The sequence below is a fragment of the Microcaecilia unicolor genome, chromosome 8 (genome assembly GCF_901765095.1).
Source record: "Microcaecilia unicolor chromosome 8, aMicUni1.1, whole genome shotgun sequence".
NCBI classification, from domain to species: Eukaryota; Metazoa; Chordata; class Amphibia; order Gymnophiona; family Siphonopidae; genus Microcaecilia; species Microcaecilia unicolor.
The window spans coordinates 144,320,508-144,338,743 of record NC_044038.1 but is presented as its reverse complement, the minus strand read 5'-3'; the positions used below and the strand labels follow the sequence as shown (position 1 = coordinate 144,338,743).

The window sequence follows — 18,236 nt, the reverse complement described above, 5'->3', positions numbered from 1 at the left end:
GCTCTACTCCCATGGTGCTTTTCCCTCTGCTTACTGGGTCAGAGTGTGCCCTGTTTTGTTTCCAGTAGTCCATGAGGTAGTGGCCATTTTTGTAAGACAGTTTTAGATCCCTTTCATGTGTTAGCCACGTTACAGAACTTAGTTCTTACCTTAAATGTTGCTGAAAGAGGGCATTGTACAGCGTTCTGCCAGCTCTGACCTACTGCTAATCTCAGTACCAGGAAGACTCTTTGCCAGTGGGGCACAACCTCTGATCTGCAGTTAACTGTGAGTAAACATGCTTATTCCAATAAAGGACGTTTTCGGAGACATTAGTCTTCAGGTGTCAACGTGTGTGCCAAGATTATACAGCAGCAACAAGTCCTAGAGGCCTGCGTGTATGCAGGTCCCTGGAGCACTTTTAGTGGGTACCACAGTGCACTTCAGCCAGATGGACCCAGGCCCATCTTCCCTACCTGTAGCACTTGTGCTGGTAAATGGGAGGCCTCCAAAACCCACTGTACCCACATGTAGGTGCCCCCCTTCACCCCTAAGAGCTATGGTAGTGTTGTACATTTGTGGGTAGTGGGTTTGGGGGGAGGGGGGTTGGGGGCTCAGCACCCATGGTAAGGGAGCTATGCATGTGGGAGCATTGTCTGAAGTCCACCGCACTGATCTCTAGGGTGTCCAGTTGGTGTCCTGGCATGTCAGGGGGGCGAGTGTACTATGAATCCTGGCCCCTCCCACGACCAAATGGCTTGGATTGGGACGTTTCTGACCTGGGCGATTTTAGAAGACCATTATCGCTAAAAAAACAAACGCCCAGCTCGGAAACGACTAAATCCATGGCATTTTGGTCCGTACAAACCATATTTTCAAAACGGAAGATGGACGCCCATTTTTTCTCGAAAATACGGTCTGTCCCACCTCTTCACGTACCCGTTTTCGGACATAGATGCCCATGGAGATGGGCGTTCGCGTTCGATTATGCCCCTCTATGTCTACCACTTTGTGAACTTTAGTTCAAGAACTTACTTTCAATTTTAGAAAGGTTTGCTTCTTGCCCAATATTCATACCTATTAGGTACTTAAAAGTCTCTATCATTTCTCTTTGCCTCTTCTCTCTCCTACAGTAAACAAATTTAGATACCCAGGTATAATGATCACTGATGCAGACCCCACACCATTTTGATTGTCTTTCCTTGGACTGTATTTAGTCTATTTTGAGCCTTTTTGACAGATAGCTTCCAGAACTGAACACAGTATTCTAGGAGAGGCACCAGTAGTGATGTGTATGGAGGCGTCATCATTTTAAACTAATTCTAATTTTAGATCCTGTTCGTGACGCCAAGTTCTATAGCATGCATGGAACTTTGGACAATCACTATCCTATTATTACCCAGAAGAGCAATAATGTCTGGTTGACTCAGACTATTATTTACTTGAGGTAAGATTTTCAGCAATTCTGTACATCCAGAATTAAATATTCAATGACTCTGATGTAATTAAGCTGATAATTACATTTCCATTTAGGAGTTAACTATGTATGAGAAAACTGTTAAAGCAAATAATTTAGCTAAAATTTGTTTGATTTTTCTATTCTTATAGATGTTAAATAGTAATCTACTATATTCAAAAGTAAAACCAAATTTTCCAATGTATTTTGATTATATTCTGAAATCTGCTCTTAAAATGCTCAACAATGTTCATATACTACGTCAGGAAATGTTGCCATTCAGAAATACTATTCTTCTGTTCCTTAGGTTTCCATTTAGCGAAAAGCACTGAATACTTTTTTTTTTTGCAAAGAATTACCATCTTGGGTTAAAATTCCTCAACTCTTTTAGATACCTATTTCAAGTACTTTCTGACAAATATTATATACCAGTATAAAAGGCCCATTTCTGACACAAATGAAATGGGTGCTAGCAAGATTTTCCTCGGCTCTCCTACAGCCACCCATGTCCAGTGACCCTCCTCTCCCCCTGCAGCCACCCATGTCCAGCGACCCTCCTCTCTCCCCTGCCCCCCTCCAGCCACCCATGTCCAGCAACCCCCTGCCCCCCTCCAGCCACCCATGTCCAGCGACCCTCCTCTCTCCTCTGCCCCCCCTCCAGCCACCCATGTCCAGTGACCCTCCTCTCTCTCCTGCCCCCCCTCCAGTCACCCATGTCCAGCGACCCTCCTCTGGACATGGATCAGCAGTGAGGCATGTTTTTCCCCCCGGGTTCTGAAGTTGACATCATAATGGCTATGGTGATGTCAGTCTGATCTATGGAGCCTAGCAGACCAACTCAGAATGAGCCACGGCCCCAGGCAAGTCAGAACGTTGGAGGTGAGAATTATTATATAGGATTAGAACTAATTTGTTAGAATCTTGATTGAGATAGTCATGAGGGAAGCCATTGCTTGCCCCAAAATTGGTAGCATGGATTGTTTCTACTTATTAGGTTTCTGCCAGGTACCTATGAGCTGGATTGGACACTGTTAGAAGCAGAATACTGGGCTAGATGGACCTTTAGTCTTATCCAAAATGGCTGTTGCTATGCTGATTCTTTAATGATTTTCTTTTCTTTTACATATACCGACTGAAAATTATTATTCATTTTTGTTAAGAAACTTGTTAAAACCTCTTACCAAGGTATTTAAAAGAATATAGGGGGTCAGTATTCAAAGGGGTTTAGATTAAACCCCACTGAGCTGGTTGTCCACCAATAGTCAGTGAGATTTACCTGGGTAATACTGTAGAATATTGTCTGTAACTGGCCATGTGCAAACTGGCTATGTTAGAGGTGGTCTGGGGCAGAGTTTGGGCAGAGCTGCTACTAAACCAGTTAACAGCAATAACCAGTCTGCTAACCAGCCAAGTAAGTGGACAAAGTTTGTTTGTGCAGCGCTGCGTACGCCTTGTAGCGCTATAGAAATGCTAAATAGTAGTAGTAGTAGTAAAGTTACCTGTCAGAATATCAGCCAGTGCCCAGCTAACTTCCAGGTGACCACACATACCTGGATTTACAAACCAAGAACCAGACATTGTCCAGAACTGAATATCCTGTCTTAACTCCTCCTATAGATGAGTATCAGGCACTTAAGTATTTTTCAATGTATATATTTTTTAATGTATCTATCTATCTATCTATCTATCTATCTATCTATCTATCTATCTATCTATCTATCTATCTATCTATCTATCTATCTATATGTTCTGTATGTTCACTAATACCTTCAATTATGACCAGTCATTTACTGGTCCTTACTTAAATTTTTTTTCTTCCTTTCTTGCATAGAGCACCTGTAGATTTCATTGGTGACATTTATGGATACTTCTTCAGTCCAGGAGTCCTGGATCTGCCTCTTGGCCCTGATGCTACCTCCTTCCCAGGCCTTACTTTTCAAATATCACCTCTATCACACTGAAACTTCCCTTCATTAGCGCTCTACCTTCATACTTCCTCTTAATGTCAATTTTAACTCTATTTCAACCTCTTTACTCTTCTGTATTATTCATCAGGTACACTAAAGATCTGTCCTATACATGTGTCCTCTGAAACCTGAATTTTATATATGGAGCTATTAGATTGAAATTTTATACAGTACGTCCCACATAACTTTTTCTATGACCTTGTTGTTTGTTATACCTATGTAACATTTGATCTCCCCTTGAGATCAGAGCTATCTTGGTCCTTTTATCATCAGCTTTCAAGAACAGATTTCTGCACCTCCGTCATTAATTTTTTCTCTAGCATCAATATTTTTATTCTTACCTCTTCTTTACATAATAACTGTGTTTTTTTTGGAAAGAATCCTCATTTTAGCAATATATATATGATCAAGTCAGTTTCTACTGAAGTATAGAATTTCTTTTCTTTCTTTGCCTGTAGGCAAAAGTTTTTCATTTCAATATTTTGCTTTATATTCAACTTTGTGCTTTTCTCATTTCACACTCTCATGTATATAGACATCTCCAGAGCAATCTCATTCATAATAATACTTTCCAGCTCCACAAATTGTTCCCCCTCATTAATGTCATGACTGTCTATAAATTCTAATCAGTTCACCAGCTTTTAATGTAAGAACAATTTCAAAGGGGTTGGTGACATTTAATAATCCCTTTCGGTCAGAAAGTACCTGTACATAATATATGTAAACCACTTTGGTTGTATTAGAGAAAGGCAGTATATCAAATGCACTACCCATTATTATCCATCTAGTCTTGGATTATGTCAGTTAATTAAAATGAAAGCAAAAAAAATGAAAGCAATTTCTAACCCATGGGTGATCTCACTTTCTTTCTACACACTCATTTAAAGTTACATACAAACTTACCAAATCAGAATTAAAAATAGCAGTATTGTGAAAGAATCAAGCATTTTAAGTTCTTACTATCCACTCACTTCCTCAATGTTTGTCTCAGTTATATTTTGAGCACACTTTAATATGTTCATTTCCTCCTAAGAAAATTTCTACAGTAGCTTCCCTTGTCAGCCTTTATTGCTGACAGCAAAGTCTTAGGCAGGTTAGTTAACTTTCAATGTTTACCCAGTTTAATTTTATTTTGTTTTCTCTCATTCACTTTCTGCACTCACCTGATAAAATCTCCCAAACAGACACAATACTCCTCAGTTTGTCTTTCACTGGTATGTTTCTTTAACAAAGCTCAACAGGCGTTACACTGGATTATTTTTCTGCATCCAAACTTTGCACCAACAGATCAGTGATCAGCTCTCTGAAACCAGCATCCATCTGTTACTCACTGAGGAGAATAATATTTTTTTGATGGTGATCTCTTTTCCTATAGCCACCCCACAGTCTGGTCTCTGAATCCAGTCAGCTCTGCATGCATAGGCAATGATATTTGTGTGCAAAACGTATTGTACTGTTTTTGAATATAAAGTGTGTGGGCTAAGTGTTGTTTTTTTATGCTCATCATGAGCAGCCTGATGTAAATGTCTCTGGTCTCATGTGGGGCTTCAAAAAGCTACTTCACAGCAGTTGCTAGTTGCCAGAAATCACACATCCCAGATAACTCCAGAAATCTGAGAATTGATATTTAAGCAGAGTCAATGGAGATCAGAGATCAGCATTCAAGAATAAAAACAGGAGTTAAGTGAAATCTGGAGTTCTTTGCAGTCAGTATGGGAAGAAGTCACTTTTTGCAGCTGGTAAGTCTGTGCCTCAGAGGAACGAAAATGCTGCATGTATGATGCTTCTTATAGATTTATAATTAGTAAGGAAAGCTATGCACTTATGTAGGGAAGTATCATCTATGTTTGCAACTCCAGGTAAGTCTCTTTCATACTGTATTATCTCTGTTCTAAGGAATCAGCAGGAATCAGCGGGTTAATAAGCTGCGGGAAAAAGGGCCCTGTGCTGGTGGTAGGGGCCATTTTTCCTGTGCACCAGGGCCCTTTGTCCCGCAGCCAGTAAAACCTGATCTATATTGCCACTCATTGAGGTAGTGATAAGGGCTCTGGAGGTATTTTATTCAGCATATCTTCGCCGAGCTATACTATGAGATTCTGCAGCAATGGGTCCAACTGATCTCTAGCTCTATGACTCTGACTTGGCTAATAGTGGCACCCTGAGGCTGAACAGGGGAACTGACATAAAATAGAGGTCCTTGGGTTTATTATTATTATTATTACTGCTACTACTACCTGAAATTTAACTGAAAGATTCCCTCCAGAACAGTAAATAATAGATATTCAAAGATGTTATATTACTTTTATATTTTATAAAACTAATGAATAGAAAAGTTTCTCACATACAACTGTCTAGATGTGCAACTGAAAATTGAAGCTACCCCAAATCTTTAAAAAAATGTATAGTCTTGGTATACTGACTATAAGAAAGTTAATGCAGAGTATATAAAGGAATGCAACTTATGGAGGAGCTTAGATTGGTTTCATCATGGTTTTTAACACCTTTTTGTTGGTCTTATAAAAGATATCACATTCCACAAAGAACCACTATCACAGAATAAAATAGCAGGTAAAATCTTGCTGAAAGAAAACCAAAAGTTCAACTGTCTCTTAATAATCTTAAGAATGTTATTATACAATAATCTGGGGCAAAATACAATGATCATCTGTAACTAAGTGATGCACATAATGAAAAAAACAAATCCTCATCACCCAATAAAACTTTTCTTGAGTGTCTAATCTTTATTCCTTCATTTTTTGACATTATACCTTCATTATTTTGACAAGACCATCTCTCTTGTCAAAAAATTTCTTACTTTCACGCATCTTTTAATTAATATTTCATGGATTGAAAGCTGGTAAAATCTGATTTAAATGTGCTTGCATATCATACTGGAGATATAGCCTGACACAGGCAGTGTTCTGTGAAACAATGACATTTTAATCTGATTTTTTAAACTATTGAATTCATATCAACCAATATCTAGCTTTGGTTGCTACTCTGGCAGCCTTTATTCAAGCTTTTAGTTTTTCTATAATAACTAATACAGATGGATTTTTCCCCTAGCAAGCATGCCTCCTTCTTAGTACATTTGAACTGGTTGTTTTTGTCTTGCATTTTCCTGCCCACACTAAATTTCATTTACATTTCTCTTCTATTTTATACCAGATGTGTATTTTTCTCTGTAAATTCTATGAACCCTATAACTTGATTACCATGTCGTAGAATCTGATTTGATCTGGAAACATGGAATTATTTGTGCTTATTTCTGTGTGTGTATGATTAATAAAATATTTAATAACAGTTATTTAAATCCTAATGAAGCAGTAATGTATGAATTAGCCCCCCCCCCCCCCCCCCCACTTTCTATCTTTTCCTAACTGGAATATATGCATATTGCACCAGGGTTTCCCAAATTTATCTTGGGTACCACATTGCCAGACCATTTTGTGGGGATACCTATAATATTGAGTCTCTCATATATGCTGGGTTTTGGGGCAAAGATTGAAGGTACTGTATTTTAACTGGTGTTAGGTTTACTATTCTAAGTGGCTGGTATGTTTTAGATTTATTGAATGTTATATATTTACTTTACTGTTGCCTAGAATGAGCCTAAATTGGATGGGTAGATATAAATGTAAGGTATAAATAAATAAATGCAAATTTAGCACATCATATTCATAGTGAATTTACTGATGAACTGACTGTGGAGTCCCATGACAGATTTAGAAAGACCACATTATACCAAGTACATGACAACCCCATCTACAGAATGTTTACCTCAACAGTCCAGGGCCTGAAGAGCACATTTTGGTTGGAGTGGTGAAACAAACCAATCTCCAGCCCTGTCCTCAAGTTCTCTAATTCCTGATGTTGATACTGTGTCAGACAAAATATTGGTATGACCATGCTCCAGTGGCTCACCCCATTCTGCCACCTGCAGAACATTTAGAACCCCAGGCAGCCTTTACTATTTTGGGAGAGATGGAGAACAGCCTTATCTTGGTGGTTGAATCAATGTTTGTTGGTATTTTCCATGTCCAAAAAAGGTTACACCGAGGGTTAGCACATTTCTACTTTATAGAACACCATAAATCTGGAGTGGGGAGGGGGGGGGGGGGGTTCTTCATGCGTGAAAATGACAACAGATCTCTTACACTGACGGTGTATGATTAAGATCCTTGTTCCATCTGAACTGCTCATTTCCTTGTTTTTGCTTTTAAGGGGTATTGTAGTGAGCATGAAAATATTGGATTTACTGAATACCTCAAGGCTTGAATTAAGATAGTTAAACTGGTCTGTGATTACCAAATACAGTGTAAGACTCAATTACTGAAGTATCCAATGAGTCTTTGTCTAAAAGTAATGAAAACCTGCTCATGTCTAATTTGAAGGAAGATCCTGGAAGCTGTCACCATAATAGTCACAGTAACTGTGGCAAACAGGGGAGGTTGACCATTGTCCCTCACTAAAAACACCAGAGTTTGCTTGATGGAGTGTTTGTCTAAAAAAGAACAGGCAGTTCTGATTTCTCCAGTATGAAATCCAAAAATTAGCAGTCTTGGTTCAGTAGATGTGACTAGAAAGTAATTGAGAAAAGTATTTTGTCCAGAATCTGCATCAACAGCTATCACCTTAGTTACTAGATAGCCTAGATCACTGGAATGAGGTGCCAACTCTGCACCTGTGGAACCATTGATAGGAAATGAAGGGTATAATATTTCAGGAAAATTGTCATTTTGACCTACAATAAAGATCTTAATGGTGACATTACTACTGAGAGATGGGGAAACTCAATCTTCAGTCTTCACCTGGACTTTAAATTCTCTGAGGTTTTCATAATCAAATGTCATGTCATCGTCATTGTCCCCCTGATAAGTCCCTTTCATCCTTTCTCAGTGACTTTGATGCCTGGCTTGCCTTCTTCCATGATCCTTCCTCCCCCTCTCTCATCCTTGGTGACTTTAATATTCCTGCTAATGATCCTTCCAACTCTTATATTTCCAAGTTACTCGCTTTGACGTCCTCCTTTAATCTCCAACTATGCTGCACCTCCCCCACTCATCAAAATGGTCACTGTCTTGATCTCATCTTCTCCTCCAACTGTTACCCCTCTAGTTTCCTTGCCTCTGATCTTCCCTCCTCTGATCACCATCTTATAACTTTCACACTTAAATCTCCTCCCTCCCAGTCCCGTCCTATCTTATCTAATTTATCTAGGAATCTTCACCATATTGACCCTTCATCTCTATCCTCCCATGTTTCAAACCTCCTCTCTACTGTGGCACCATCCACGTCTGTCAACGAGGCTGTTTCTTCTTACAACAATACTCTATCATCTGCCTTAGACACTCTTGCACCTTTGATGACCCGCCCTGTAAGGCGTACAAAACCCCAACCTTGGCTGACTTCTAATATCCGCTACCTACGTTCCTGTACCCGCTCCACCGAACGCCTCTGGCGGAAATCTCGGGCCCTTGCTGATTTCTTACACTTTAAGTTCATGCTGACCTCCTTCCAATCTGCTCTTTTACGTGCCAAACAGGATTATTATATCCAACTGACCAACTCTCTTGGCTCTAATCCTCGACTTCTCTTCACCACATTGAACTCTCTCCTCAAGGTGCCCCCTCCCCCAACTCCCCCTTCATTATCTCCTCAGACCCTTGCTGAATTCTTTCACAACAAGGTTCAAAAGATAAACCTTGCTTTCTCTACCTCACCACCTCTCCCTGCACTAGTCCATTCCCCTCTCTCTCCTTCCCCTCATTCCCTTTCCTCCTTTCCTGAAGTTACTATTGAGGAAACTACACTTCTCCTTTCTTCCTCAAAATGTACCACCTGTTAATCTGATCCCATTCCCACCCACCTTCTTAATGCCATCTCTCCTGCTCTTATTCCTTTTATCTGTCACATTCTCAACCTCTCACTTTCCACTGCGACTGTCCCTGCTGCCTTTAAACATGCTGTGGTCACACCTCTCCTTAAGAAGCCTTCACTCGACCCTACTTGTCCCTCTAATTACCGACCCATCTCCCTCCTTCCTTTTCTCTCCAAATTACTTGGGCGTGCTGTTCACCGCCGCTGCCTTGATTTTCTCTCCTCACATGCTATTCTTGACCCACTACAATCTGGTTTTCGCCCTCTCCACTCAACCAAAACTGCGCTTACTAAAGTCTCCAATGACCTATTACTGGCTAAATCCAGAGGTCAATATTCCATCCTCATTCTTCTTGATCTTTCCGCTGCTTTTGACACTGTCGATCACAGCATACTTCTCGATACCCTGTCCTCACTTGGATTCCAGGGCTCTGTCCTTTCCTGGTTCTCTTCCTACCTCTCCCTCCGCACCTTTAGTGTTCACTCTGGTGGATCCTCTTCTACTTCTATCCCTCTGCCTGTCGGCGTACCTCAGGGTTCTGTTCTTGGTCCCCTCCTCTTTTCTATCTACACTTCTTCCCTTGGTTCATTAATCTCATCCCATGGCTTTTCCTACCATCTCTATGCTGATGATACCCAAATCTACCTTTCTACCCCTGATATCTCACCTTGCATCCAAACCAAAGTTTCAGCGTGCTTGTCTGACATTGCTGTCTGGATGTCTCAACGCCACCCGAAATTAAATATGACCAAAACCGAGCTTCTCATTTTCCCCCCCAAACCCACCTCCCCGCTCCCCCCGTTTTCAATTTCTGTTGATGGCTCTCTCATTCTCCCCGTCTCCTCAGCTCGAAACCTTGGGGTCATCTTTGACTCTTCTCTCTCCTTCTCTGCTCATATCCAGCAGATTGCCAAGACCTGTCGTTTCTTTCTTTACAACATCCGTAAAATCCGCCCCTTTCTTTCCGAGCACTCTACCAAAACCCTCATCCACACCCTTGTCACCTCTCGTTTAGACTACTGCAATCTGCTTCTTGCTGGCCTCCCACTTAGTCACCTCTCCAGTCGGTTCAAAACTCTGCTGCCCATCTCATCTTCCGCCAGGGTCGCTTTACTCATACTACCCCTCTCCTCAAGACCCTTCACTGGCTCCCTATCCGTTTTCGCATCCTGTTCAAACTTCTTCTACTAACCTATAAATGTACTCACTCTGCTGCTCCCCAGTATCTCTCCACACTCGTCCTTCCCTACACCCCTTCCCGTGCACTCCGCTCCATAGATAAATCCTTCTTATCTGTTCCCTTCTCCACTACTGCCAACTCCAGACTTCGTGCCTTCTGTCTTGCTGCACCCTACGCCTGGAATAAACTTCCTGAGCCCCTACGTCTTGCCCCATCCTTGGCCACCTTTAAATCTAGACTGAAAGCCCACCTCTTTAATATTGCTTTTGACTCGTAACCACTTGTAACCACTCGCCTCCACCTACCCTCCTCTCTTCCTTCCCGTTCACATTAATTGATTTGATTTGCTTACTTTATTTATTTTTTGTCTATTAGATTGTAAGCTCTTTGAGCAGGGACTGTCTTTCTTCTATGTTTGTGCAGCGCTGCGTACGCCTTGTAGCGCTATAGAAATGCTAAATAGTAGTAGTAGTAGTAGTAGTCTGTATTGTATATAGTATCCCATTCTCCGAGTAAATGGATATATAAAAGGACAGAAGGGCTTCATAGAGTTCAACCTCTATTATAGAATAAGTAACTCTATAATTCTGAGCCAAGTCCTAATCTGTTGCTTTAGAAGAATAAATGGAAGTTTCAGCAGGCACCTTTTCCATTATGTAAAGTGAGTTATATAAAGTGTGTAAGATTGATCAAAGGTAGGTGGAATATCATTTTTAACAGAAATCAGTAGTAGAATTTATGGTTGTATACAAAGGGGGTATTCTTTTATCTGTGACCCTTACAGTTATGTTATTTTCCAAGACTTGCTCTCTGTTCAGGTTTCTTAAGCTATAATAAATTGGCAGCTGACTTGTTTAGTTGAAATGGTTAATTGCCTGAGATGGAACATGTTACTTGGCCATTCCCACCACAATCTCCATCACAAATACTTAAAAGAGTGATAGTTGCATACAAATCTATATCATGCATATTCATTGTGGGTATCCTGAAAACCTGACTGCCTGAATGTGTCCATAGGACTGGGTTGAGAACACCTGGTCTAGACTGATAAACAGCCTGAAGAAGTCTCACCAAATAGTACAGAATCTGCTCCAAAAGCCCTCTAAAATGATACTTAAGGACCCAACTACATGTACCCTAGGAGATAAATTGGGGAGGGGGAATATAATGGAGAATATAAATATCTCAAACATCAAAGTAATGTACTAAAAGCAGACATTTTGAATGGATAGGAAGATACAATTGAAGACAATGACATGAAGCTCAAAGGGGCAGGTTCAGGAAGAATATTAGTAAATACTCTTTTTCAATCTCCCAATCAAAGTCTTGGAGGCACAATCAGTAATAGATCTCAAGGTGAACATCAAGTGAAGCCAACCATATTGCAGCAGAAAGGAAGTTGGCAGGCTATATAGGCATTGCAATCCATATCCCTTATCATCAATCTTTCCATGAATGTTGTTTAACTCAATATACAGGACCATTTTCAAATTAATAAATTAGGTTGCAAACAATACTGTAGAAATGTGAAAGTGATCACATTGTGCTACACATTTATTCAGGTGTATAATATACCTTCATTCTCTGGAATTTAATGTGAATGTATCATTATTCACTAAATTGCATTCCTAACTATATTAAAAATAAATGGATAGTAAGCACAAGATTAAAAAAAATACTGGGGTCAATATTCAGTCAGTCCTGGATATTCAATGCCGGGCCATATCTAGGCACCAGAATTGAATATCTAGGCAAACGCAGCCAGCTAAAACATATATATTCAGCAATTAACCAGCTACCATGAACTGTATAAAGATAGTACTATGTTTTATGCAGTGCTATTTATGCAGTTATCTGAGCCAGTTAAGGGCTGAATATTGACATTTAACTGGCTAAGTGCTGACTCCACACCCCAGAACACCCACAAAGTAGCCAGGTGCTAACTAGGCATTTTCAGGAGTACTATCCAGTTAAATGTTGCTGAATATGCCTGGCTAGCACTGGACAAGTGATTTAAAAAGCCAGGAGCTGTTTCTGGCCATTTAAATCATTTTGAATATCAACTTCACTTTGTTTAACAAGTTAAATGTCTTTAGAGTTCTCTCTCTTTCTCTGGCTCTCTCTTCTCCTCTCTTTTAGTAACAAAATTTTGAGAGCTCCAAAGACTTTAAATTTGTTAAAACAAAACCCCAAAACCAATTATAATTGTAATAATAATGGTAATAATAATTATACAATCTGTTTATCTTGCATTTGTGTGCTATAAAATAATAAATATATCATAAAGCACTTGTCACAGAACATTTAGGGGGCAAGTCTATAAGTGGGCGATTCCATTTAAGCATCCTGATGACACACAGCAAGAGTCTATTCTATGAAAGTGACCAGATTCTGTTACAAAATGCTAGTATAACCTCACATTTCTGTACCTTACATTTACATGCCCACAGTTATACTAGCCATAGACATGGCAATAATTGTGGGTGGGTATATGTGGCAGAGAGATGAGTAGCTTGTTGTTGATGTGGGACCCCCCCCCCCCAATGTGGACACCCCCTTGCATTCACATGCTATGCTATTTATGTGAGAGTACCATTTAATTTTCACTTATTTATGAGCAAAGCTTTTAGAAAATGTGTCTAAAAGAAGGCTTGAACAACTAGTAGAAATGTTTATTTATTTACTGGGATTTTGGGGGGCTTTATTAATCTTATGACGAAATTCACCCAATTGGAGAAATTAGCTTACCTCTAGAAAATTGTCAGTCTCAAATCTGCCAGTGATATCTTGTTTGCTCATAAACCTTGTTGCATCATTGTCAGTAATCATGATATTATCCAGTTTTTTAATATTTGGTTCCAAGAAAGAGAACTCATTCTTTCCAGATTCTGTTGCAGTGCACAGCTGGTAACTGTAAGGTAAGGTTCCATCACTGTAGTGTGGAGGAAAGCTAGAATCAGCTTTGGAGAAAATATCAGAACCCAAACATTGAAGAACTGTTGGCTTCTTTGATCTTAGGCATTTGGTCACTAGCAACAGAACAATAGTCATCAGAAACAAAAACGAGATCAAAGCTAAAGCCAAAACTAAATAAAAATTCAAGTCAGATTGATTTTTGGACTCACTGGATTGGTTGCTTAGTTCTGGAACAGCTTCCCTTATGTTTTCAGCAAAGATTATGTTCACAGTACTTGTGGTTGAGAGGGACGGTTTTCCATGATCATGAACCAAGATGATCAATTTTTGCCTCACAGTGTCTCTGTCCGTGAAGGCGCGATTTGTCCTAATTTCTCCAGACCGAAGACCGATACTAAACAGCGCTGCTTCGGTAGCCTGCACCAGCAGATAAGAGAGCCAAGCGTTGTGACCAGAATCAGCATCCACAGCCACCACTTTAGTAACTAAGGAACCTCTGTCGATAGAAGGAGAAACTATTTCAAATGAGGCCGAGCCATCGGATCCAAGTGAAGGGTACAGGATTTTAGGTGCGTTATCATTACCATCCATAACAAACACTTTCACAGTGGAATTACCACTGAGAGATGGGGATCCACTATCTTGCGCCTTCACTTGGAATTGAAACTCCCTTAAATGTTCGTAATCCAAAGAGCGCTGAGCATAGATGCTACCAGTCAATGAGTTGATGGAGACGAAGGAGGACACTGGCAAATTTTCAATGTAGCTGTTTACTATGGAGTAAGTTATTCTAGAGTTCTGTTCATAATCCGGGTCTACAGCATTTACACTGAAAATGGAGGCTCCTGATAAATTATTTTCTGGAACATAAACAGTGTAAAACATTCTCTCAAACATCGGTGCATTGTCGTTGACATCTGTAATCTGTATTCGTATTGTTTTATTGGAGGAGAGAGGAAGATTGCCTTTGTCTGTTGCTACAATTGTAATGTTGTATTCCGAGAATTGTTCTCTATCTAGGTTACTGTCAGTTAAGATTTTGTAATAATTACTTGAAGATGATATTATCTGGACAGGAAAGTCATCTTGAATGTAACAGGTGACCTCACCATTTTCTCCATAGTCTTTGTCATGGACTTTGATCAACGCAATCACCGTTCCAAGAGAAGAATCTTCAGGAATTGTGGTGGAAAGGGATGTAAGTGTGATCTCAGGTGCATTATCATTCTCATCGAGAACCTCAATGATCACAGTACAGTGGGATGCCAGACCACCTCCATCCTTTGCTTCCACATCCATCTGGAAATGTCTTATTTCTTCAAAATCGATGTGTCCAATGATTTGTATTTCTCCACTTTTAGAATCAAGACTGAATATATGACGAGCACTGTCTGGTATATTTTCAAAAGAATATATGATTTGTGCATATGAACCTTCGTCCTTATCATTGGCTTTGACTTGAAGTACTGTGGAGCCTGTAGGTATATTTTCTTTCAGTGTTGCTGTGTAGATCTTTTGAGTAAACGTGGGAATATTATCATTTGCATCAGTAACTTTAATATTAATCTGAACAGTGCAAGTTCTGATTGGATTTCCCCCATCTAATGCAGTCAAGATAAAACTAAAAATTCCTTGTTTCTCTCTATCGAGAGATTTATCTAGTACAAGTTCTGCATATCTCTTTCCGTCAGTACCCTTTTTTTCTTCCAGGATAAAAAACTGATTGGGACTGAGCTGATAATTCTGCAGCGAATTGGTGCCAATATCGGGATCTCGTGCATTTCCTAGAGAGAAACGCTCACCTGGTGAAACGGATTCACTTATTTCGAGTTCAATGTTATTCTTAGAGAAACTCGGCGCGTTATCATTAATATCTAGGATTATCACTTTGATGTGAAAAATGTTTAGAGGATTTTCAACAATTGTTTCAATGTTGACAAAACAACTGATGGATTCGCCACACAATTCCTCTCTATCTATTCTGTCATTTACATACAAGTTTCCATTTTCAGAATTTACAGTAAAATATTGTTTTTCCACACTCGAAATTATACGGAGCTTCCGAGTCTGAAAGTCTTCTAAATTCAGACTCAGGTCATTTGCTAGATTTCCCACTAATGAACCCATTTCCATTTCTTCTGGAATTGTATAATGAATCTGTCCAGAAGCTGTATGACAGAGCCAAAACAGAAAGGAAAATAGTACTTGCCGTTTGACTCCCCATTCAGCGTCTCTTTGTTTTATGAGCAGCACTGCCATGATCCGATACTAGATTTCCACACGTCTGAGCAAAGGCGACAACCGAAATATTCTTTAGATAGATGAAGTCATGATTTAAAATATAAATTAAAATCCACCTCTTCCTATGGCAGGGTAGTAGGTGATGTTTTTCTTTTTGCCAGTTCAACCGTGTGACGATCTCCTGAAGTGTTTCTTCTCTGATCTGCACTGGATGACTAAAAATACACGGGAGGAGGTTCCAATGGATCTCCAGCACTTTTTGTTCCGCATTGGCCAACAGCGGCACACTGAGTCTCAACCAGTGAACTGCAGCACCTTGATATAGTTGTTGAAGGAAACCAAAATATATTCTATTTGTGTTCGCAGATGCAACTAAAACCTAACATATTTTAAGTCAATGGTATTTTAAGTCCCAAGCATGTGTTTTCTTCCAGTTTTCATACTGAAGATCATATAGGTTATATTTATCCCAAAAGAGAAATCTGTCAATAATAGAACAGGAGCATCTGATTTCAGAAGTTTGAAGCTGTTCCAGCTAAAACTGATTAGGATACAAGCAAAACCCACAATGCTCCATGCTTTCTATAGCCTTTGAATCATAGTCTTCAAGCTAGAATCTTTAAGTTTCCTTGATTATGGGTGTGCCTGTACATATGACTCTATTCCATAGGGCTGTCTATCCAGGCCAAGCTTCCTTGAAATTAGAAGAGTGCAAAGCCTGTCCTGGATTAGCCATAAGCAGTTTCTTTGTAACACTGAGTTGCTTTACTCTCCACCATGTTAAAAATGCCATTGTATCTACTTCAAATTAATTAGAATCTTATTTTGAATGTGGGAAAATCAAGTGGAATTTCCAGGTTCTTTATTCTGAAGGACTCTGGTTTGTGCTTGAGAGGGACTGGTTCGTCTGGAGCCTGTTCTTGGCCTGGGAGGGCTATGGTGTGCTCTGATTGAAGCCTAGTTGGCAAGGCCTTTAAGGAGAAAGGGTTTTCCAGACCAGGAATGCCTGAAGGCACTGGTAAGTGCCAGGAGGAAGGGCTGGCCCCTCTGTCTGATTGGGCAGTTTACTTTTAAAACTTGCATGGTGGGAATTGCTTTCAAATGAGGGGGGCATTTCCTCCCTTACTTGGGGAGAAAATTGCTGGCTTTAATTAAGTTGAGTGCCTCTGAGTACCAGGATCCTTCTTGTTCCTAGGAGGTGGCTCAATTACCAGCCCTACCCTCCCTTAATTTCTCAAGAACTTCTTGGATAATCTACCTTGGAACCAAGAGTAGAATTGTTACTCCTTTTCATTATGGATCATCATTTGATTTTTAGAATCCTCCTCATTCCCAAGATTTCTCCCTCTCCTAAAGGCCTGAGGACTCTGTTGTTGAGCCTTAGACACCTTCTTTAGAGAAGGGCTGGGCAGAAAGAACCTTCTGGGCTCTCCTGCATTACAGAATTCTTTCTCTCTCTAAGACCACTCCCAGATGGAAGGGTCAGAACACCCTCTCCCTGGCATAAGTGTCTGTGAAAATACCTAGGTAATGGTTAACAGACAAGGGACATTTAGAACTCCCTTATGTTTCTTTTTAAAGTTTCAATAAATGTAGATTCTCTAAGCAAAAAAGGAAAAAGAATTGAGTACAACCAAGATAAACAAAGGGGAAAGTTAGAGGCCTATTTCCTAAATGATTTCTCCCATTCTTGTGTCTAAGGAGAAATTGCTTGGTGAATCAGGCCCTTAGATGGAAAGAAATGACAGAGGGAGGAGTTCAGATGGAAGTATGAACCCTGAGCATGTCTTTGCTTGCTGCCTCAAAGTTCAGATTTATTTCTGGATAGTTACCTGAATGCCTTCGAAATGCTGTGGTAAAGTGTGGGTTAATCCCTTGTTGACCCCCCGCTGGCTCCGTGGCTCAGCAGCAGTAGTTACATCAACAGGCTTCCAGACTATAAAGCCAGTGGGCTGCTGTAGGTGAAGAAGTATCTTCACAGCATGACTTGAAATGCTGCCACCACTGTTCTTAATAAGCTGAGCAAGAGTGCTTCAACTGCATTGCTGCCAGTTGGGGGTGGTGCTTCAATATTATGTTTTCAATCATTAGGGACAGGCAGGTTCCTTGGAGTCCTGCAGAACTTTCCTGTCCCTCACTATTGAAAATGTGATAGTGAAACAGCACCCCCCCCCCCCCCACACACACACACACTGGCAGGACTGTAGATGGAGGACTCCTGCCCAGCTTAGAAGGAACCTGGACTTATTCAGGTGATTCAGACTGAAATGTCTACTGAAGGTGGGTCTTTGTCCTCTTCAGATTTATCATCTGATTTGTAGCCTTCTGTGAAGATAATAATAACTGAAAACTCTGTAAATATGACCAGTCATTTGCAGTATGTTGAGGATAAGGGTCATAAAAATCCTCCAATAGTGGTGACTTTAAATGCAATTTGGAATATGCTCAATAAATTAGATAATTTTGTAACCAAATCTTCTACCGAGCTTTCACACCATCAAAACTGTTTACCCTATTGCAGATTTTGGTATCATCCGCAAAGAGGTAAACCTTACCAGTCAGCCCTTCAGCAATATTGCTTACAAAAATGTTATAAAGAACCAGTTCATGAGTCGA

General features: G+C 40.1%; 1 protein-coding gene and 1 pseudogene across 1 annotated transcript in view; both read right to left on the bottom strand.

The window, feature by feature from the left end:
• The window catches only part of LOC115476834, a 557,863-nt pseudogene that overhangs the window by 289,748 nt on the left and 249,879 nt on the right, over window positions 1-18,236 (bottom strand).
• Window positions 1-18,236, bottom strand: part of LOC115476840 — a 411,909-nt gene that overhangs the window by 331,056 nt on the left and 62,617 nt on the right. The window contains exon 6 of the mRNA XM_030213413.1: window positions 13,212-15,647. Coding sequence (XP_030069273.1) covers window positions 13,212-15,647 — 2,436 coding nt within the window. The remainder of the gene's footprint in view (window positions 1-13,211; window positions 15,648-18,236) is intronic.